This window comes from Ranitomeya variabilis, chromosome 1, assembly GCF_051348905.1.
Source record: "Ranitomeya variabilis isolate aRanVar5 chromosome 1, aRanVar5.hap1, whole genome shotgun sequence".
In the NCBI taxonomy this organism is placed as follows: domain Eukaryota; kingdom Metazoa; phylum Chordata; class Amphibia; order Anura; family Dendrobatidae; genus Ranitomeya; species Ranitomeya variabilis.
The window spans coordinates 742,937,777-742,962,005 of record NC_135232.1 but is presented as its reverse complement, the minus strand read 5'-3'; the positions used below and the strand labels follow the sequence as shown (position 1 = coordinate 742,962,005).

Sequence of the window (24,229 nt, the reverse complement as noted above, 5' to 3'; positions counted from 1 at the left end):
TCACAACGGCATGCTTGGTTAATAAAGTGTGTTCATGAAAAACATTTGAAAAATGCAATTTGGTGATTTATGGTAATGTATGAAAACTGATGAGGCCGCGTTCACACTGGCAGCACGGACACCAGCCAGAATGAGGAATGTCTGCGGGGGAGGGGGGGGGGGGGACGACAAGGATAAGTCGCCCCAACAGGCACAAGAAAATAAGATCCCCCCCAATGTGCAGAGATCCTGACATCAGAGAAATCGCTTATAGTGAAACAGAAGAGCAGTTCACCAAGGGAAAGGCTGGTTAGCAGCCTGTATAATGACTGCAGGTCACCTGATTTTCATACCAGTGTGAACACTGCTGGATGCCAGGTCATAGATTAGAGCAGCAAACTTTCAGAGCATGCTGGGAGTTGTAGTTTCACAGCAGCTGTCGTGATGCAGGTTTCTGACCCTTGTATTAGAGCACTACCAAACCTCTCACTATGCATTGTATAAAGGACAACAGTTATAAAGTGCTCAGGGCTAGCATGTATTAAAAGGGTATTCCCACCTAATGCATTTATTGCTTATCCACAGCACATACCATATTCACCTGATGTTGGTCTGGGACCTGCAGCTATCACACAATAATAGCATACTCTGTGGATGTGCCATAGAGCTTGAAGGTAGGAATACCCCTTTAAACAAAATGCATTGCAATGGATGACACTGCACATACATACACACACACACACACACTCCCAGGCAGGATGCTGTATAAAAGCAGCAAGTCCTGTGGATGGTCACAGCCCACCTAATACACTCTGCCATGCAGAGCCAGCCGCACCAGAGGACTTCTGTGGCTATGCCATCACTTTATTATTGACGAAGGTCGACCTCCGCAATCTGCAATCCTGAAAATATTTTTCCTGCACAATGGCATCCGGGACTAGAGCACTGCGACCTTCCTTGGACAGCATCCCAAAGCCGGCATCTTGGGCACCTCTGGCATTTTCAAAGCTTCACATTACATCATGACGTCATGGCGGACTTGTAACTACCAGAGGTGCCAGCATTTGATTGCTGGCCGTGGAAGGTCGCAAGACCCTGGTCCGGCTGCCACAGACTTGGACACCTGACAAGGATCTTGCAAATCTTTTTGCTTATCTCTATGTGCAGCAAATGGCCCCATGTAATCAAACACGGCTGAGCAATGTTGTATCATTCCTTATATGTCAATAGATCAAAAATATCCGTATCTATAGGCAGTAATCAAGTAGAGAGCCAACACCTTGTGGCAGATCTGTCCTGTGCTCACTCAGTATGGGCTAAGACTGGATACAATTGTAGCAAACACCAAGGAGATCTGTACTGGGAGAAGGATCAAGTGTTCCCATGTGCAGCCTCTCCTGACCAAAGGAGATCACAGCAACGAGACTACAAAGGCCCCTGATGCATCCAAGTCATTTTGTTCAAATGTTGCATTTTTTGTATTTTTTTTGTGTTCCCGTGCAGGGAAAAACGCAGCATTTTACAGTAATCACAAAATGAATGAGATTTCCAAAATCTCATTCACATAGTGCGTCCTTTCATTATCGTACCACAGTGAATCGTCATTACAAAATGCATCATGTTTATGTTTCAGCGTTTTTTTTGTTACAGGAGTTATCCCCCAATTGAGCTCAAAATGGCTTAGCACCGAAAAGAACGCAAAATGCATCAAAAATGCACATAGTTTCAGCTGACCATAGACGGCGTCATTCACGCAGCAAGAACATTTTTTTTTTTTTTTTTTTTAAAAAGCTACATGTGGACAAAATCTATAGGATTAATCCCAAAATCACAAGTTATCCCATCTCGAACCCCTGGGACCCCCAGTGATCCAGAGATTTCGGCTCTGGCTTCGCTCCATTCATTGCCTGTGGGACTGACAGCTGTATTTCAGGCAGTCCCACCAAACAATGAATGGAGTGAAGGAAGAACTACGTGTGCTGCAGAGCCCATGGCACGGCGAGGGCCACAGAGCCAATGGCAGGGCAAGGGCCCCAATCTTGGTATCGCTGGGGGTCGCAGCAATACCCAAGTTATGTTCTATCCCGCAGGCTTGTGATTTTGGATTAAGATAATGGAGCTACAAGGATAATTCTGGTATTGAAACAAAGCAGATGCAAATTGGGTTAAAAGCATGTACCACCCTCCACACGGGGTTAATGGCTTACCTGATCTTGCAGAGCTGCAATGTCGGTCAATATCTGACCTCTTATGTATAGTTTGATCTATGGGTTTAAAGGGGGATTTTATGTTAGAGGGTGGGACACAACAGTCCTAACGCCCATCCTCCTCCTCTACATTAGGACCTATATCATTCCTTGAGGAGCCTGCCAGCTGATATAGGAAAGTCTTATAGGCCGGGCAGTGCCCCCAAGGAAAAAAGGTATGCAAATGAGCAAGAAAGCCAACTCACTAGTGACACCTACTGGAAGTAGCTACCCTGTAAATCAATGTCAGACCCTTTAACAGGCATTGCAGGTCACAACATACAGTTGCTCCATGATCCCTTTGCATGGAAAAGCTATAGTAGAAACAGAGAACAATGTTTAATGGATCGCAGTATACGGGACTCTCAGTCACAGGTAGTTTTTTCTACACCATTTTCCATTGAATGTCCACAAATAGTCAATATCATAAAACGGCATCTTCCAGTTTTGAGGCAGGATAAAAAAAAACTAACACCATTTTAGATAATGGAATGCGATTTATAGCCAAAAAATCCAAGACTTTAGCCAACATGTTGTCACCCAGTTTATATATGTGGGGCCAAATAATTCAGGAAAAAGCGCTTATTCCTGGTTAGAAAGCACGGGTAACTACAAATGCGGCATGAGTAGATGTGGATTGTGTCAATATATGCAAAAAAAACCACCAAACTTAGAGCAAAAGATGCACAGCGTGATTATACTATCACATTTTTTGCTAATTGTAATTCCAGATCTGTAATATATTTGGTTTCTTGTCAGGCATGTAATGTGCGAGATCGACCACACAAAAATTACAGCAGAGAATTAAAGAACATGTATCAGGAGCGGATACAGGTAACCGCAATGATAAGCGCTCTTTGTCAGGAGTGTCCAGACACTTCACGGAGGTTCATGCTGGTGACACGACTTCCATGAGGGTAACTGCCATTGAACAAGTAAAGAGGGCAGTCAGAGGAGGGGATACAGTATCTACTCTCCGAGCCAGAGAGGCAGCTGGGATCTGAAAATTAGATACTTGTTTCCCCAAGGGAAGGAATTATAAAACAGATCTGATGTACAAATATAATAAAGGTATGTGGTTTATATATATATGGGGGTATTTTATGTATTTACATATATTGGTGAAGGGTATTGTTACATTCTTACAATCTGTATTTGCAATATTGTGTATAGGTTTAGTGGCTATAACATTTGTATAACACTCAGGTTGGGCGGGGTGTGTGTCTTTGTCCAATGGGTACTCAGGTGTTTGATATATGGTTAATTGACATGTATTGTGATTGGCTGTAGCCTTTTGTTATGTGCCTTTATATACTGTGCTGTAATGTGATTTTATTATGCGATGACTAAGGGCAGTACTGCCTGAAACGCGTCAGCTTGTTTTTATGATGCTCTAATAAAGGACAAGATTTTTATTCTATTTTCATCTCCTCCATTAAAATATTTGCATGAGCTGGACAAGTGAGTGATTTGCATGGAAAAGCTATGAGGGAGCCGGGCCGTGCCAGTAACCTGCCAACGAGGATGTGGATGAAGTGGGATAATAGTGCATTCTTGTATCCGGTGTGATTACATTTCCAGTCCAATCACTGTATAATCCCTTATCCTACAAGTCCATGTTTGACCCTTAAAATAAGCAATTCCCAATCCCAACCTGCGACTTTCCAGCTGCTGCAAAACTACAGCTCCCAGAATGCCGCTGTCAGGGCTGCAGCATGATATCATTGTGCAGCAGCAGGATGGAGATTGTGGCGACGATGAGGAGCTGCCAGCAGATGCCATCTATAGGCCACATAAGGATTTACAAGCCACGAGGTCTCCTCGTTCATCTCCACCCTATTTCCTCACGCCTGTGGAAATCTCCCATTAAAAAGGACAACGAGAGGCTCATAAAACCAATGTACACCCTGGCTCTGTGACAGCTCATCATAGGACACCCCGAAAATTAGTCACCAGTCTCCTATCCCTGTAAAAGGGGCTACTGAGAGACAACACCCCATATATCTGTGCTAGAAATGACAAGGTTTTCTAAAAAGTGTCCGAAATGAGTGGAGGGAGATAAAAAAAAAAGGGGAGAGGGATCCTCAAAAGCCAGAAGCCGCTGTTACTGTGAAGAAGCTGTGGCCGGTGGGCCATACATGTAGTATTACATGACGATTATTCTGCTCTACGGTGGATAGTGAAATAAACGATGATCCAGAGCTGCAGACGGTCTCATCTCTGACTCATTCAATATGGAGAAATGACGCCACAAACTATAGATCTCGAAGACGAGGTCCACGGGTCAATCTGATAACCCGCGAGCTATGGGAGTAGCACACTCTTAATGTTGCAGCTGCAATCAAGTGACAGAGGTGAAGGACTTGTTAAGGCATCCATACACATTAGCACATTAGACTAAAGAGGACTGAACCCAACAGTATTGTATATGGGGGCTTCCTGACTCTCCCCGATGGATGGTGTCTGGAGGGAAAGGGTCCAGCCTGTTGGATTTCAGTGGTTGACCCTTTTGTTCTCAGCTGGACATGATCAGGAAGGTCTCCATTCACTGACAACACAGATACTAAAAATGGTAAAGGACCGGTAATATCTGGTGGAAGCAGAGGTGCGGCTTGTTACGCTGTATCTGAGCTTCATATTAATGTAACGGGTTGTATTGAGACAAACAAATTTTTGAAACAGTTAGCTAGTGGGGGTTATAAATTAAAGAGGACTAACGGGGGAAAACACCGCAATTTTAGATATGAAGGATAAAATTTAACTTTTAATGCATCTATTAAAAAAAGACAAAAACACCGTGCACATATACTGTGCTCTCCAAGTACTTACTGGGATAGATTCCCTGAACTCCGTACCCGCCTGTCAGGCACCCTAAACAGATATACGAGTGATGGTGCTCCCGCTAATCAATGGCTGTCCCGGAATGTCCTAGATGTCCCTATGCTGGTCAGTCAGGCACCCTAAACAGATATACGAGTGATGGCGCTCCCGCTAATCAATGGCTGTCTCGGAATGTCCTAGATGTCCCTATGATGGTGAGTCAGGCACCCTAAACAGATATACGAGTGATGGTGCTCCCGCTAATCAATGGCTGTCCCGGAATGTCCTAGATGTCCCTATGCTGGTGAGTCAGGCACCCTAAACAGATATACGAGTGATGGCGCTCCCGCTAATCAATGGCTGTCCCGGAATGTCCTAGATGTCCTAGATGTCCCTATGCTGGTGAGTCAGGCACCCTAAACAGATATACGAGTGATGGCGCTCCCGCTAATCAATGGCTGTCCCGGAATGTCCTAGATGCCCCTATGCTGGTGAGTCAGGCACCCTAAACAGATATACGAGTGATGGTGCTCCCGCTAATCAATGGCTGTCCCGGAATGTCCTAGATGTCCCTATGCTGGTGAGTCAGGCACCCTAAACAGATATACGAGTGATGGCGCTCCCGCTAATCAATGGCTGTCCCGGAATGTCCTAGATGTCCTAGATGTCCCTATGCTGGTGAGTCAGGCACCCTAAACAGATATACGAGTGATGGCGCTCCCGCTAATCAATGGCTGTCCCGGAATGTCCTAGATGCCCCTATGCTGGTGAGTCAGGCACCCTAAACAGATATACGAGTGATGGTGCTCCCGCTAATCAATGGCTGTCCCGGAATGTCCTAGATGTCCCTATGCTGGTGAGTCAGGCACCCTAAACAGATATACGAGTGATGGCGCTCCCGCTAATCAATGGCTGTCCCGGAATGTCCTAGATGCCCCTATGCTGGTGAGTCAGGCACCCTAAACAGATATACGAGTGATGGCGCTCCCGCTAATCAATGGCTGTCCCGGAATGTCCTAGATGCCCCTATGCTGGTGAGTTAGGCACCCTAAACAGATATACGAGTGATGGCGCTCCCGCTAATCAATGGCTGTCCCGGAATGTCCTAGATGTCTTAGATGTCCCTATGCTGGCGAGTCAGGCACCCTAAACAGATATACGAGTGATGGCGCTCCCGCTAATCAATGGCTGTCCCGGAATGTCCTAGATGTCCCTTATGCTGGTGAGTCAGGCACCCAAAACAGATATACGAGTGATGGTGCTCCCGCTAATCAATGGCTGTCCCGGAATGTCCTAGATGTCCCTATGCTGGTCAGTCAGGCACCCTAAACAGATATAAGAGTGATGGCGCTCCCGCTAATCAATGGCTGTCCCGGAATGTCCTAGATGTCCCTATGCTGGTGAGTCAGGCACCCTAAACAGATATACGAGTGATGGCGCTCCCGCTAATCAATGGCTGTCCCGGAATGTCCTAGATGTCCCTATGCTGGTGAGTCAGGCACCCTAAGCAGATATACGAGTGATGGCGCTCCCGCTAATCAATGGCTGTCCCAGAATGTCCTAGATGTCCCTATGCTGGTGAGTCAGGCACCCTAAACAGATATACGAGTAATGGTGCTCCCGCTAATCAATGGCTGTCCCGGAATGTCCTAGATGTCCCTATGCTGGTGAGTCAGGCACCCTAAACAGATATACGAGTGATGGTGCTCCCGCTAATCAATGGCTGTCCCGGAATGTCCTAGATGTCCCTATGCTGGTGAGTCAGGCACCCTAAACAGATATACGAGTGATGGTGCTCCCGCTAATCAATGGCTGTCCCGGAATGTCCTAGATGTCCCTATGCTGGTGAGTCAGGCACCCTAAGCAGATATACGAGTGATGGCGCTCCCGCTAATCAATGGCTGTCCCGGAATGTCCTAGATGTCCCTATGCTGGTGAGTCAGGCACCCTAAACAGATATACGAGTGATGGTGCTCCCGCTAATCAATGGCTGTCCCGGAATGTCCTAGATGTCCCTATACTGATGAGTCAGGCAGGGTGCTTAAAAAGACAGGCACTGTGCTGATCCCTGCTACATCGAATCCTACCTAACAGCGGAGTTTGGCACCCTTCTTGTCAGTAGATATGGCGCCCACGCTCCACGGCAGCTGACCCTAGGAGTCCCTAGGATAAACATGCTTGCATCCCCAGGATAAGTATCCCTGAAAGTAGTGTAGGAATAATAACAAACTTTAACCAGATAAATGGTCCTATACAATATACCAGTGATGCATAGACATCATGATAACAGCATACAGGGGGCACTTATGGTTGGCTGTTTCATGACCTTCTGATATGGCTTGTGAACGCAGTCTATAGCAGATACCTGAGGACCATAAACGTAATGCCAGGACTAGTTTATTTTCCCAACAGGAATGTGAGATTCACATATTTATGTGGTGATCAATCTTATCAGTATCAGGTTAAAATAACATGCCCTATACAATCATGTTATGAAGTATCTATATAGACAGCTGTGTTCCTTTAGATGTGTGTATTTCCACTTATCACCTTGGTATTATGCTCAAATAGCGCACAACACACCTTTGGTGGGCCCTTTGCGGTTCTGCAGGGCGTGCTGCTCCTCGGACTCATTGAGTCGTCGCACTACGTTGGCCAGGGCGGACTTCAGCAGCTGGATCTCATCCTCTTGGATCTGCACCCGCTGCTCCAGCGATGCAATGCGATCGGTCACCTCCATGCTGCTGGAGGCGGAGGCGCTGTCATCTGGAACAGAAGCAGATATTCAGGACCCGGTAGACAGCTGGAAATGCATGATGACACACCGCAGAACTATCCCGGTATCAGGGGTGGCACATTAGGGATGAAAGAACGTAATCTGCTCGGGGTGTACACCGCCACTACGCTGTTAATTAAATGATGACCTACTAAAGCTAATAATGGCAATGCAATTTGCTGCCTTGGCAAATAGCCCAAATCCAATCGCTCCTTGGTCGACACCTATAACCAGGTCGTGCGGGAAACTGTTGTAGTGCTCACTTTTCACAGTTTCTCATCTAGAATGCAACATGCAGTGTAAAGAATGGAGGTTTTCATCCCGGTTACAAAAGGGGCGGATGTATAGGACAATTGATTTTAGAGCTTTTTCCTTACTAATATATACATTTATTTTACCATGTGACTCCATTATAACCAGACCATAAAATCCTCCATTCTTTACACTGCAGGCAACATCTATCGAACTAGAAAACTGTTCTATAAAGCCAATTTTTATTGCGCATACTGAATAATTGTTTTTCATTATAATTTAAAAAAAAAAAAATCTTTAGCAAAAAAATGAAGGTGACATTTCTTAGATGATGTCACATGAAGGGCACGGCAGCAATGGAGCTTGCTTTGTGTGCAGGGCACACGCTACCTCTCCTAACATGTCATTTTTACCAAATGCTTGTACAATTCTGGAGCATCTTTCCCCTTCGAGCTGTTTTTTACTGTTCCTCTGTTATTCCTCCCACAAATGTGAAAATATATAGGGACACCCCCTCCCAACTTGTCAATTTATTCACAAGTTTCCAAGAGGAATAACACAAGGTTAAATTCTAAGATGTTATAAGGATTTAAGAAACAAACAAACAAAAAAAAAAACAATCATCATGTCAGGGGTGCAGATAGCTCTACTTGGAAGGGGGAAGTCCACATGATTATATCTTCAGTATTGGGGTTCACAAAATAAAGGGGCTGCTTCTACAAGAGGTGTTCTAATTAATAGCGAGACACCCCGCTGTAAGTTAGATCTGCTGAGACAGAGCTGGATTTCTCCTTTAATAATAGAGACGTGACTTGTAATGTTTTACAGCCGGATACCTCCAAGCCCTTCTGCACTTCTTCCCCATCGGAACATCACTTGTTCCCGATCTTGACTCCATCCTCTTCTACCTTATCGAGCCAACTTCCCTTTCAGCTTCCCTATAATTCATTTTACACCCTACAGCCCTTAGATCACTCGGCTTTTTATCTCCAGTAGCTTCCATCTCATCTCTGCTCATGTCATTATCTATTCTCCTCGACTTCTGCATCTATTACACTTATCTTCTCGCTGGCTTGCTTAATATTCACCCGGCACTTAGACGCTTTCTGGAAATCCCATTAGTAAAGTCACTTTGGAAATGAATCTTGCAATTGATCATCGCTGTGCAGTAAAGCCCTAATGCAGAATCGTTCCCTCTGTAATACGCTGTGACTACAGGGTCACTATCCGCCTCGCTAGGAGTTGTAGTTTTCTGCAGCTTAGGATCTGCCTGATCCAGGTCAGTTATTACATGGCACCTGATATCAGTGATACATTGTATCTGCTTTCCTGCTCCGGAGGAATACAATGTTTTATAACCATAGTCAACACATGATGTATATTTAGAAACCTGACTTGTTCCCCTGCATTCCTTACAAGGTACATGAGATTACTGAGGCTTCATGGAGATTTTTCCTGACACTTCTTGAATATATTGCATGGCATAAACCATAGTCCACGTCGATGATCATTAGCTCCCAGGTATTCTGGGCGTAGCGCGACCGTATTATGGATGGAAGTCCTGGCCAACTGAGGGTCTATGGATCTGGCAGCTTCATCGGGATCTAACCTCTTTCACACTTCTGTTTTTTACAATCAGTCACAATCCGTCAAAATGTTGAAAAGACGGATCCTGTGCCGATTATAAAAAAAACTGATGCACTGGATCCGTTTTTTTTTACGGATCCGTCGAAGCAGGTGCTGCCTGAGTTTTTAGGAAGAGAGAAGGAGAGGGAGAGAGAGATCCCTGAATGGAAAAGCATCAGAAATCCTTCCAGGCATGCTGGATTCCTGCTTTTGACACACGGCGACAGATCCTGCGTCCATTATAGCCTACGACGGACAGTGCAGGATCCGTCGCTGCGCGATTTTCCGACGGACACAAAAACGTTTCTATGTGCGTTGTCTCCGCCCGACGGACACAGATTTTACGACGGATCCGTCATACGACGGATGAAACGAAAGGCAATCCATCGCTAATACAAGTGTATGAGAAAAAAAACGGATCCAGCACCAACATTTGCTGGATCCGTTTTTTTTTTTTTTTTCTTCACAAAACGACGGATTGTGACGGAAACAAAAAGACTGAAGTTTGAAAGAGGCCTAAAAGTCATTTTTTTGCTGCAAACTCTATAAGTGGCACTGTCAATGGGGTCACTCTTAAAGGGACATCCGGATACGTCGCTCTTAAGGGGACAGTCCATAAGCTTCGGCTTCTCAGGTAAAAAGTATAAGCTGCGCTGGACATTATACAGAATTGTGCCACGTGCTATAGCCGGTAAAGGTGCCCATACACACGAGATTGTCAATTTTTGAGAATCAGTGAATTGGTTAAGTGTTCATGTGCTTTCATTGGGAAGAGGAGTGAAAAGCTGCGAGCTGGGAGCCCCCGAGACAGATCATCCATGTTCCCACCACGATCTTCGGGTTTGCTAATGTGTGTGGGCACCATTTGGTGGAGGAACAAGCAAAGGAGAATTAAGGCCAAGGAAAGCAAACACTATAGGAAGGGGAAACAGTACCCCCTCTACATCAAACATCTGGCTCTTTTTATGGCTTGATCGACAAAACCATGGATTCATAGAAGCAGTTTAGAAGGTTCTCATCATGTTCAGGGTAGAACGGTTCCTGAACCATTCGCTTCTGATTACTAATTGGGTGACCGGTAGGTTTTCAGAGATGTGACTAAATAGACAGGGTGGTGACCTGGCCGGCTGGCGGAGGCCATAATAGATACAAGCTGTATGGTATGTGCAAAGCCGAAAGTAAACAGCTTCAATTCGACTTCCTGAGCCGCCACGCTGGGCAACTAATGCAAGAGGGGCCTCATTGTGGGGGCTGAGACGTCAAAGGAAGATCTGGTGACTCTGACAACAGCCTCAAATACAAGGTGGCTGCAAATAAAAAGACATTCATATAGTATTCATGGACTATCCCTATGGGGACAGTATTGCACTGCTCCTGCACTTCATTATATTGAGTACACCCTCCTGTTACTTTACAAAGCTGCAGTTTACGGTCATCCTGCTACTTTATTCCAGCGGCAGGGGCAGACACGGATAGAAAAGGCCCCTGCACAAAAACAGTACGGTAGAACGCAGCCCTTTATGTGGCTTGGACAGAAGCTGCTTGCCGATTTGGAGGTGATGTGGCCCCCTTAGTTCTTGGGCTCCGTACGATTGCACCAAAGATGCCCCTGTCCGGTGTCTCCTTTAAAAAGTGGAAATCTATAGTGTGCATATCACTACCTTGTATTACATGCCGAATTCCCGGGGGTTAAAACCTTCAGTGACTGGCAGGCACCAGTGGGAATAATTACTAAGTAATCTGCATATTGCAACGTTTACCAGATGAGGATCCAAGCTCTTACAACACATAAAAGAGTTAACCCCATGCAGGCGACAGATCAGCACCAGATATTTGCATCTGTTCTATTTTCAGCTTTTACATGAAGTAAGACACCTTCTGGGCACCTATAAATATTGATGAAGCACCCGGATTTAGGACATGTGCTCATTTGTATGGCCGCTCCTTACAGGAGGAGTGAAATCAGCTGCGCCGGTAGATTTGCTCTGTGGATGACAATTTTATTTCTATGGTGCCAACATATTCCGCGGCATTTTACACTACATAGAGGATTAAAATCCAGAAAGAAATCCGTTGCTGTTTGTGACCCAGAAAAAAGACGGAAAAAGTCGAATAATAAGACATCAGCCTCCTCAGAACTATAGCACTAGCAGGCATATAACTTCTTAAAGGGGATGTCTTTATTAGCACGTATGGACATCACAGAGTTGGAGCCCCTACCCAGAGACTGCCCTTTATGACCCAATATTGCTCTTTACAGCAAGCGGCGATTTCTGTCCAAGAAGGAGCCTGTTTAATTGCCCCATCATACAATGGCCCCCATGTGATATACACGTCCCCTGCAGGGGCCACCGCCGTGGATGTGCCTTGTTGACCATGGATTTCCCAAGCAACGTGAAAGGGGTTATTCCTTTCAATAACGTTCCTTTAGCATAACAAAGGGAGCATGGGATATGCAATTATCTGGGTCAGTATAATGAGAGTATTAGTCATAAGAGGCACATTGGGATGGATAGAGACGGGCCAGGTGGTAAATTACCTTTGCAGGGGGATCACCAGGATAATGCTTGTCCATATGCCCTAAAAACTGATTACTTTGGGTTTCAGTAGCCAGACCCCTGGCGATCGGCTCACCATCAGGAAAGCAGTCTCATGAAAGAGGATTGTCTATGATTTCCTATAAAGTCAATGTCCAGCTGGAAAATAAAAGCCTCTAGATGTGTGGAAATCTGAAATTAATACAATATGATTATAAAACGTCTATCGAAGCCGTGCACAGAACCGTAGGCTCCGCACCCACAGGTCTGATTAGTCTTTGGCACAGAACGCCATTCTCTGTCCTCTCGGTCGGTGAAGTGATTCATTGAAGTAGCCAAGCCAGCCCCCTTCTCTGTCCATCAGCGAAGACACATCTAGAGGCATCTTTATGCAAGGACAACCCCAATTTATGCAGACTGGAACAAGGCAAAAAAAAAAAAGGTAAAGGCCAGGGAAATCATGGTCCATGGTCCCACAAGGCAAGGATGGGATCTTATAATTGCAGCCCTGGAACAATCTCAGATTTGGATGATGATTTGAAAGACGCCATTGTAGCTTCCTAGAAAAGTTCAGTGACACAATGAGAGAATGGGCAGAAAAATGGAAACTTCTGGACACGACGGAGCATTTTTCAGCCTTCTTTGGACATGTACAGTGGGGCAAAAAAGTATTTAGTCAGTCAGCAATAGTGCAAGTTCCACCACTTAAAAAGAAGAGAGGCGTCTGTAATTTACATCATAGGTAGACCTCAACTATGGGAGACAAACTGAGAAAAAAAAATCCAGAAAATCACATAGTCTGTTTTTTTAACATTTTATTTGCATATTATGGTGGAAAGTAAGTATTTGGTCAGAAACAAAATTTCATCTCAATACTTTGTAATATATCCTTTGTTGGCAATGACAGAGGTCAAACGTTTTCTGTAAGTCTTCACAAGGTTGCCACACACTGTTGTTGGTATGTTGGCCCATTCCTCCATGCAGATCTCCTCTAGAGCAGTGATGTTTTTGGCTTTTCGCTTGGCAACACGGACTTTCAACTCCCTCCAAAGGTTTTCTATAGGGTTGAGATCTGGAGACTGGCTAGGCCACTCCAGGACCTTGAAATGCTTCTTACGAAGCCACTCCTTCGTTGCCCTGGCGGTGTGCTTTGGATCATTGTCATGTTGAAAGACCCAGGGACGTTTCATCTTCAATGCCCTTGCTGATGGAAGGAGGTTTGCACTCAAAATCTCATGATACATGGCCCCATTCATTCTTTCATGTACCCGGATCAGTCGTCCTGGCCCCTTTGCAGAGAAACAGCCCCAAAGCATGATGTTTCCACCACCATGCTTTACAGTAGGTATGGTGTTTGATGGATGCAACTCAGTATTCTTTTTCCTCCAAACACGACAAGTTGTGTTTCTACGAAACAGTTCCAGTTTGGTTTCATCAGACCATAGGACATTCTCCCAAAACTCCTCTGGATCATCCAAATGCTCTCTACCAAACTTCAGACGGGCCCGGACATGTACTGGCTTAAGCAGTGGGACACGTCTGGCACTGCAGGATCTGAGTCCATGGTGGCGTAGTGTGTTACTTATGGTAGGCCTTGTTACATTGGTTCCAGCTCTCTGCAGTTCATTCACTAGGTCCCCCCGCGTGGTTCTGGGATTTTTGCTCACCGTTCTTGTGATCATTCTGACCCCACGGGGTGGGATTTTGCGTGGAGCCCCAGATCGAGGGAGATTATCAGTGGTCTTGTATGTCTTCCATTTTCTAATTATTGCTCCCACTGTTGATTTCTTCACTCCAAGCTGGTTGGCTATTGCAGATTCAGTCTTCCCAGCCTGGTGCAGGGCTACAATTTTGTTTCTGGTGTCCTTTGACAGCTCTTTGGTCTTCACCATAGTGGCGTTTGGAGTCAGACTGTTTGAGGGTGTGCACAGGTGTCTTTTTATACTGATAACAAGTTTAAACAGGTGCCATTACTACAGGTAATGAGTGGAGGAAAGAGGAGACTCTTAAAGAAGAAGTTACAGGTCTGTGAGAGCCAGAAATCTTGATTGTTTGTTTCTGACCAAATACTTATTTTCCACCATAATATGCAAATAAAATGTTAAAAAAAACAGACAATGTGATTTTCTGGATTTTTTTTTCTCAGTTTGTTTCCCATAGTTGAGGTCTACCTATGATGTAAATTACAGACGCCTCTCATCTTTTTAAGTGGTGGAACTTGCACTATTGCTGATTGACTAAATACTTTTTTGCCCTACTGTACAAGTGACATTTCAGCGATGTGACCTAATGTGTAAAAACCTCAGACAGCAGATCATTGTGCCGAGTGTTACACGACTCCCACACGGATATACGCTGCGGCCATGGCTCTGGCTTCACGTGTCACACAACTTCAGTCCTGCTAGGACGGGGCTGGCTTGGGTTCTTATTCTGCGTTTTCCTCCAAGGTTGCTCAGTTCACAAGTGGATGAACAGTTCAGGAGTGAAACTAAGTTCCAGCCAGACTGTATAGCAATGCACAGCCCCTGCGGTCTCCTCTCCTCTTTTTCTCCTTTGGTGCTTTTTTTTCTACTAAAATTCATGTATTTGCTCAAAATGTTTAGGCTACGTTCACATTTGCGTTACGTCGGGCGCAGGTTCGGCAACGCATAGCGGCGCATGCGTCATGCACCCCTATATTTAACATGGGGGCGCATGGACATGCGTTGTCTTGCGTTTTGTGACGCATGCGTCTTTTTTGGCACAAGCGTCAGGGCGCACAGGACGCTGCATGATGCATTTTTTTGGGCCGAAAATCATGCCAAAATTGGACGCATGCGTCACAAAAAGCTGCGTTTTGCATGCGTTGCGTCGCTGACGCTGCACCGCACAACGCAAATGTGAACGTAGCCTTAGGTTTCATTAAAAAGGTTGCACCTCTCTATTGCTGGTTGCAGGAGGAGTTGTCGTAGGAAATGACAGTGAGTTTCTACCTCTCATCTTCCTTCATCTGAGCCAAACTTTGATTTTATCATAAATCAGATGAAAGGTGCATAGAAGAGGGAGGAGGAGAGCTCACTAATGGATTCTCTGCTAACTCACAGTGCATCCATCCACTGACAGTGCAAAACAAAGGCTATAGAAGCCAGATGGCTCAATAATTGTAACAAGACCCAGTTGTAAAAACCATTTTAGGTCAAAACACATGTATTTAACTTCATCAAAATACACGTTATGTGTCCATATCCTTTCAAAAAAAGAGTTCATCCACTAAATACCTTTATCATCTATTCACACTATTGTGGATAAATGTAGGATCACTGGTAGTGCAACCACTGCGACCTGAGAGAAGACGTTCTAAGATGCCCCGTGCAAATGGAGAGGTAGCGCACATGTTCTGCCGCCGCTTCATTCACTTCAATGAGACTAATGGAGACTGTAAGCTCTATGGATCAGATCACTATGGGTTCCCCCAGTTGGAGATCTCCCACTTCTACAGCAATCTATGGAGGCACCCAGCAGCTCCTGTTCGTATTCCAGTAGGGATCATCCACCACTGACCAGGCACCTTAGATATGTGGGATCATTAACCACAAGGGCACTGAACCACGTACTTGGACTAGAATACATATGGAGGGACATTGTTTCTCATGGTTTACTTTAGCAGAAATGAGGAATAACAACAGATCTGACCCCAGGGTCATAGTTTGGGTAATAGGACACAGATTGCAATATGCCCCTGATGTAAGACCCATGCAGACGGGGACAAATATTAACTAACTCCAAGACCACTCGGAATTTCCACAGTACAATCTGCATTTTTTCACAGCTCTTCCTCCTCTGCTGGAAAGGAAAAGTGGAAAATATTTAGCGGGTTTTGCAACTGACACTTTTCTAAGTGTGAAGCTGCATCATCCAGAGCTCAGAGACGGATATCTACATACATATTGAGGATGGGAATGACTGCCATAGCGCCTGTATGTCTTAAAGGAGTTGTCCCATGAACAGCCTTACAGTTGTGCTCAAAAGTTTACATACACAGTCCGAATTTTTGCTTTCTTGGCCTTTTTTTCCAGAGAATATGAACGATAACACAACAACTTTTTCTCCACTCTTGGTTAGTGGTTGGGTGAAGCCATTTATTGTCAAACTACTGTGTTTTCTCTTTTAAAATCATAATGACAACCCAAAACATCCAAATGACCCTGAGTTAAAGATCACATACCCCATTTCTTATTATCATGTATTGCCCCCTCTAACATCAATGACAACTTGAAGTCTTTTGTGGTAGTTGTGGATGAGGTTTTTTATTTTCTCAGATGGTAAAGCTGCCCACTCTTCTTGACAAAAAGTCTCCAGTTCCTGTAAATTCCTGGGCTGTGTAGCATGAACTGGGTGCTTGAGATCTCCCCAGAGTGGCTCAATGATATTGAGGTCAGGAGACTGAGATGGCCACTCCAGAACCTTCACTTTGTTCTGCTGTAGCCAATGAGAGGTCGACTTGGCCATGTGTTTTGGATTGTTGTCATGTTAGAACGTCCAAGTACCTCTCATGCGCAGCTTTGGGGCTGATTAGTGCAAATTTGCCTCCAGTATTTGCTGATAACGTGCTGCATTCATCTTTCCTTCAACTTTGACCAAGTTTCCTGTGCCTTTGTAGCTCACACATCCCCAAAACATCAGCGATCCACCTCCGTGCTTTACAGTAGGAATGGTGTTCCTTTCATCATAGGCTTTGTTGACCTCTCTCCAAATGTAGAGTTTATGGTTGTGACCAAAAAGTTCACTTTTGGTCTTATAACTCCAATTTACCTTGTTACAGAAGTTTTGAGGCTTGTCTCTGTGCTGTTTTGTGTATTGTAGGCGAGATACTTTGTGGCATTTGCGCAGTAATGGCTTTCTTCTGATGACTCGACCATGCAGCCCATTTTTCTTCAAGTGCCCCCTTTTTGTGCATCTTGAAACAGCCACATTGCTAGTTTTCAGAGTCCAGTATTTCAGCTGATGTCATTTGTGGGTTTTCTTTGCATCCCGAACAATTTTTCTGGCAGTTGTGGACAACATTTTTGTTGGTCTACCTGACCGTAGTTTTGTTTTTACAGAGCCCCTGATGTTCCATTTGTTAATCACAGTTTGAACGCTGCTGACTGGCATTATCAGTTCCTTGGATATCTTTTTGTATCCCTTTCCTGTTTTATACAGTTCAACTACCGTTTCTTGTAGACCCGCTCACAATTCTTTTGCTTTCCTCATGACTCACAATCCAGAAATGTCAGTGGCTGGATGAAAGATGCAAGAGTCTGTCTGGATCCCAGAAACTCACTCAGCTTTTATGCACCCACACTGATTACAAGCAAACAGGTCACAGGTGAGGATGGTACCTTTAGTAGCCATTCAAACCCATTTGTGTTAACTTCTGTGCATGTTACCAGGCCAAAATCACCAGGGTATGTAAACTTTAGATCAGGGTCATTTGGGTGTTTTGGGTTGTCATACTAATTTAAAAAGAGAAAATACAGTAGTTTGACAATAAATGGCTTCACCCAACCACTATCCATGAGTGGAGAAAAAGTTTTGGTGTTATTCATATTCTCTGAAAAAAAAAAAAGAAAGCAAACATTCTGCTGGGGTATGTAAACTTTTGAGCACAACGGTATCTGCAAAATAGGGTTTGGGTGTGGAGAGTAGGCCCCCGCTGATTCTGACTACCCTATAAGATTAGAATGATAGGGAGCATGTCCGACCCCCACTCCTATTAACGCTAGTGTTAAAGCACACAGGACACTTTGGGACTGTCAACATGATCTGTTGGGGTCTTACAGGAAGGACCCCCATTGTTACAGGACATCCTTAAAAAGATTCAGCTTTCTGGATGATCGGATGACAGATGAAAGGTGAGGTAATAGGCCACTGAGAGCTCCAATTTGATCTCCCGTCAGATCCCATACTCAGCCATGACCTTCGTGTACAGAAATCCTTTTACAAGCCTCCCCCGCTACACAGTCATGGATGATGAATGGAGACATGAGAATCTGCCTTATGATCTGTGTCCAAATTCAAGTGTTCCAGCAGCAGAGAGAATGGAGCGATTTACTCATCCCCTGTGTCACTGAACCAGAGCGAGAAGAACAAGCTGTACTATGTATAGAACAGGAGGAATTTGGCTTCGGTGGATGGCGATATGTTACAGGGAGCCATAGGCGGTATTCAGTCCATGTGTGCATGTGGGGGGGGGGGGGGGGGGCACATGCCGGCCTGTCACTTCACTGATTATGTAATGTGTACAGGGTCATACATAATTCTTGACTTTTAACATGGTAGCAATGAGCCATGCAAAGTTTGTACGGCACAATATATTTTTACATTTTTCACTCTTATATCTGGCTGCTGGAACATGGCATCACTTCCAAAGGTGTCAGGTTGGCCACTTTCAACAGATACATAGAGGTGCGGGCGCACATCCCTTTCCATTACAGAGACTGGGAGATACGGAAACAGCCCAGTGATGCCGCACAGTCGGGCAATGCTTCATATACACAATCTAATGGTGCCACACTGAACTCATCTGAAAAAGGAACATATCTGGGTTATAAAGAAGAACAAAAAAAAAAGAAGTCAGCTGGGCACGGTTATCACATTACAGGACTGGCAAGGTTGGCAGAAGCTGGTATCTCCTCACAGACACACGCTGGCGCGTCTTAATGTGCTGCTGGAGGTGCACGATTGATCACTTTTACCGCATCATTATAGATAAACTATTTGGCAGCGGAGCAGGAGACGAGCGCTCCAATCCCCTTATACCAAGACGCCAGCGCTCGTGCCAAGAGCTAACTCCATAGCTGCCCACCGAAGCTTGGAAAGACTGGAGGGAAATGCACAGAGGCTATGCTTCAGCACCACCAGGCCTAGATGGAGAGAGGATTCAGTGCGGATGATGGGCTTCTCATAACTCTGCATTTCAAATCATCCTCAATGTTAAGATTTCTGCTTGTTGTCATGGAATAGAAACGTTCCTGTTTCCATTCAGTGGCTTGCCCTGAATTAGTGCTGCTTACAGACAGCTCATGGGTTACAATGTATCAGTGTAGTGAAGAGCCAAGGCAGGAACTGTGCCCAGCAGGGGCAAGAAGCCTACAATGCCGTGGCGCAGGCAGTGCAGCCATATTATAGAATGGAAGGAAAGCCCACCTGCAACGTAACAAACCCCTAAGCTGTGTAAGCAGGACTAGGATGTTTGCTCTGTTCTCCATTGCCTCTATGTGCAGGGTGTACAGAAATCAAATTCTCCAATGTGGACCGTGTTGTGAATTTGGATTCTGGGCTCCCCCGGTGGCTACTGGTGGAATTGAACTGGTGTTTTCATCTTCTCTGTTCACCTGTTCCCATCAAGATGTGGGAGTCGCTATATAACCTTGCTGCTCTGTTAGTTGCTTGCCGGTCAACAATGTTATCAGAAGCCTCTCTGTGCTTGTTCCTGCTCCTAGACAACTACTAGATAAGTTGGACTCTTGTCCATGTTTGTTTTTGCATTTTTGTTCCAGTTCACAGCTGTAGTTTCGTTACTGTGTCTGGAAAGCTCTTGTGAACAGGAATTGCCACTCTGGTGTTATGAGTTAATGCCAGAGTTTTAAAGTAATTTCTGGATGGTGTTTTGATAGGGTTTTCAGCTGACCATGAAAGTGTCCTTTCTGTCTTCTGCTATGTAGTAAGTGGACCTCAAATTTGCTAAACCTATTTTCATACTACGTTTGTTATTTCATCTTAACTCACCGCCAATACATGTGGGGGGCCTCTGTCTCCTGTCGGGGTATTTCTCTAGAGGTGAGCTAGGACTGATATTTTCCTCTGCTAGCATTATTTAGTCCTCCGGCTGGTGCTGGGCATCTAGAATCAACGTAGGCATGCTACCCGGCCACTGCTAGTTGTGCGTTAGGTTTAGTTCATGGTCAGCTCAGTTCCCATCTTCCAAGAGCTAGTTCCTATATATACTTATGCTATGTTCTCTTGCCATTGAGATCATGACAGTTTGACCGGCCCACTAAAGGGTTAAAATCCTTGGCTGAGAAAGGAGAGAAATAAGTAGTCTGCTGAAATTTTTTTTTTTTTTTTTTCTCTCCTTCTAATCTTTGAATGGCTCTGTGTCCACCTGTTTGTAATGGATCTTCAGAGTGTAACTGCAGGTTTGAATAATCTCGCCACGAAGGTACAAAATTTGCAAGATTTTGTTTGTCATGCACCTGTATCTGAGCCGAGAATTCCTTTGCCGGAATTTTTCTCGGGGAATAGATCTGGGTTTCAGAATTTTCGAAATAATTGCAAATTATTTTTGTCCCTGAAATCTCGCTCTGCCGGAGACCCTGCACAGCAGGTCAGGATTGTGATTTCCTTGCTCCGGGGCGACCCTCAAGACTGGGCTTTTTCATTGACACCAGGGGATCCTGCGTTGCTCAATGTGGATGCGTTTTTTCTGGCCTTGGGGTTGCTTTATGACGAACCTCATTTGGAGCTTCAGGCAGAAAAAACTTTGATGTCCCTATCTCAGGGGCAAGATGAAGCGGAAATTTACTGCCAAAGATTCCGTAAATGGTCTGTGCTTACTCAGTGGAATGAGTGCGCCCTGGCGGCGACTTTCAGAGAGGGTCTCTCTGATGCCATTAAGGATGTTATGGTGGGGTTCCCTGTGCCTGCGGGTCTGAATGAGTCCATGACAATGGCTATTCAGATCGATAGGCGTTTGCGGGAGCGCAAACCAGTGCACCATCTGGCGGTGTCCACTGAGAAGTCGCCAGAGAGTATGCAGTGTGATAGAATTCTGTCCCGAAGCGAGCGGCAGAATTTTAGACGGAAAAATGGGTTGTGTTTCTATTGTGGTGATTCTACTCATGTTATATCAGCATGCTCTAAGCGCACTAAAAAGCTTGATAAATCTGTTTCCATTTGCACCTTACCATCTAAGTTTATTCTATCTGTGACCCTGATTTGCTCTTTGTCATCAATTACCACGGACGCCTATGTCGACTCTGGCGCCGCTTTGAGTCTTATGGATTGGTCCTTTGCCAAACGCTGTGGGTATGATTTAGAGCCTTTGGAGACTCTTATTCCTCTGAAGGGGATTGACTCCACCCCATTGGCTAATAATAAACCACAATACTGGACACAAGTAACTATGCGTATTAATCCGGATCACCAGGAGATTATTCGCTTTCTGGTGCTGTATAATCTACATGATGATTTGGTGCTAGGATTGCCTTGGCTGCAATCTCACAACCCAGTCCTCGACTGGAGAGCTATGTCTGTGTTGAGCTGGGGATGTAAGGGGGCTCATGGGGATGTACCTGTGGTTTCCATTTCATCATCTATTCCCTCTGAAATTCCTGAGTTCCTGTCTGACTATCGTGACGTCTTTGAAGAATCCAAGCTTGGTTCATTACCTCCGCACCGAGAGTGCGATTGTGCCATAGATTTAATCCCGGGTAGTAAATACCCAAAGGGTCGTTTATTTAATCTGTCTGTGCCTGAACATGCTGCTATGCGAGAATATATAAAGGAGTCCTTGGAAAAGGGACATATTCGTCCATCGTCATCTCCCTTAGGAGCCGGTTTTTTCTTTGTGTCAAAAAAAGACGGCTCTTTGAGACCATGTATCGATTATCGGCTTTTGAATAAAATCACTGTAAAATATCAATACCCATTGCCGTTGCTGACTGATTTGTTTGCTCGCATAAAGGGGTCCAAGTGGTTCTCTAAGATTGACCTTCGTGGGGCGTATAATTTGGTGCGAATCAGGCAGGGGGATGAGTGGAAGACCGCATTTAATACGCCCGAGGGCCACTTTGAGTATTTAGTGATGCCTTTTGGTCTTTCAAATGCTCCGTCAGTTTTCCAGTCCTTTATGCATGATATTTTTCGCGATTATTTGGATAAATTTATGATTGTGTATCTTGATGATATTCTGATTTTTTCGGATGACTGGGACTCTCATGTCCAGCAAGTCAGGAGGGTTTTCCAGGTTTTGCGGTCTAATTCTTTGTGTGTGAAGGGTTCTAAGTGTGTTTTTGGGGTACAGAGGATTTCCTTTTTGGGATATATTTTTTCTCCCTCTTCCATTGAAATGGATCCTGTCAAGGTTCAAGCTATTTGTGATTGGACGCAGCCCTCTTCTCTTAAGAGTCTTCAGAAATTTTTGGGCTTTGCTAACTTTTATCGTCGATTTATTGCTGGTTTTTCGGATATTGCTAAGCCATTGACCGATTTGACTAAGAAGGGTGCTGATGTTGCTGATTGGTCCCCTGACGCTGTGGAGGCCTTTCGGGAGCTTAAGCGCCGTTTTTCCTCTGCCCCTGTGTTGCGTCAGCCTGATGTTGCTCTACCTTTTCAGGTTGAGGTCGACGCTTCTGAGATCGGAGCTGGGGCAGTGTTGTCGCAGAAAAGTTCTGACTGCTCCGTGATGAGGCCTTGTGCCTTCTTTTCCCGTAAATTTTCGCCCGCTGAGCGGAATTATGATGTTGGGAATCGGGAGCTTTTGGCCATGAAGTGGGCTTTTGAGGAGTGGCGCCATTGGCTTGAGGGGGCCAGACATCAGGTGGTGGTATTGACTGACCACAAAAACTTGATTTATCTTGAGACCGCCAGGCGCCTGAATCCTAGACAGGCGCGCTGGTCATTATTTTTCTCTCGGTTTAATTTTGTGGTGTCATACCTACCGGGTTCTAAGAATGTTAAGGCGGATGCCCTTTCTAGGAGTTTTGAGCCTGACTCGCCTGGTAACTCTGAGCCCACAGGTATCCTTAAGGATGGAGTGGTATTGTCAGCCGTTTCTCCAGACCTGCGGCGGGCCTTGCAGGAGTTTCAGGCAGATAGACCGGATCGTTGCCCACCTGATAAACTGTTTGTTCCTGATGATTGGACCAGTAGAGTCATCTCTGAGGTTCATTCTTCTGCGTTGGCAGGTCATCCTGGCATTTTTGGTACCAGGGATTTGGTGGCAAGGTCCTTCTGGTGGCCTTCCCTGTCACGAGATGTGCGAGGCTTTGTGCAGTCTTGTGACGTTTGTGCTCGGGCCAAGCCTTGTTGCTCTCGGGCTAGTGGATTATTGTTGCCCTTGCCTATTCCTAAGAGGCCTTGGACGCACATCTCGATGGATTTTATTTCAGATCTGCCTGTTTCTCAGAAGATGTCTGTCATCTGGGTGGTGTGTGACCGTTTCTCTAAGATGGTCCATTTGGTTCCTCTGCCCAAGTTGCCTTCTTCTTCCGAGTTGGTTCCTCTGTTTTTTCAAAATGTTGTTCGTTTGCATGGTATTCCTGAGAATATCATTTCTGACAGAGGGACCCAATTCGTGTCTAGATTTTGGCGGGCATTCTGTGCTAGGATGGGCATAGATTTATCTTTTTCGTCCGCTTTCCATCCTCAGACGAATGGCCAGACCGAGCGGACTAATCAGACCCTGGAGACATATCTGAGGTGTTTTGTGTCTGCTGACCAGGATGATTGGGTTGCTTTTTTGCCATTGGCAGAGTTCGCTCTCAATAATCGGGCCAGCTCTGCCACTTTGGTGTCCCCGTTTTTCTGTAATTCGGGGTTTCATCCTCGATTTTCCTCTGGTCAGGTGGAATCTTCGGATTGTCCTGGAGTGGATGCTGTGGTGGAGAGATTGCATCAGATCTGGGGGCAGGTGGTGGACAATTTGAGGTTGTCCCAGGAGAAGACTCAGCTTTTTGCCAACCGCCACCGTCGTGTTGGTCCTCGGCTTTGTGTTGGGGATTTGGTGTGGTTGTCTTCTCGTTTTGTCCCTATGAGGGTCTCTTCTCCTAAGTTTAAGCCTCGGTTCATCGGCCCGTATAAGATATTGGAGATTCTTAACCCTGTTTCCTTCCGTTTGGACCTCCCTGCATCCTTTTCTATTCATAACGTTTTTCATCGGTCATTATTGCGCAGGTATGAGGTACCGGTTGTGCCTTCCGTTGAGCCTCCTGCTCCGGTGTTGGTTGAGGGTGAGTTGGAGTACGTTGTGG

General features: G+C 45.3%; 1 protein-coding gene across 10 annotated transcripts in view; it reads right to left on the bottom strand.

Moving 5' to 3' along the window:
- The window catches only part of EML1 (EMAP like 1), a 108,656-nt gene that overhangs the window by 31,156 nt on the left and 53,271 nt on the right, over positions 1 to 24,229 (bottom strand). For 9 of the 10 annotated variants that reach the window (XM_077269377.1, XM_077269396.1, XM_077269340.1 and 6 more), the window contains exon 2: positions 7,629 to 7,811. In XM_077269377.1, coding sequence (XP_077125492.1) covers positions 7,629 to 7,811 — 183 coding nt within the window. Of the gene's footprint in view, positions 1 to 2,186; positions 2,244 to 7,628; positions 7,812 to 24,229 lie in introns of those variants that run through there. The other variant, XM_077269405.1, reaches the window with a different exon arrangement.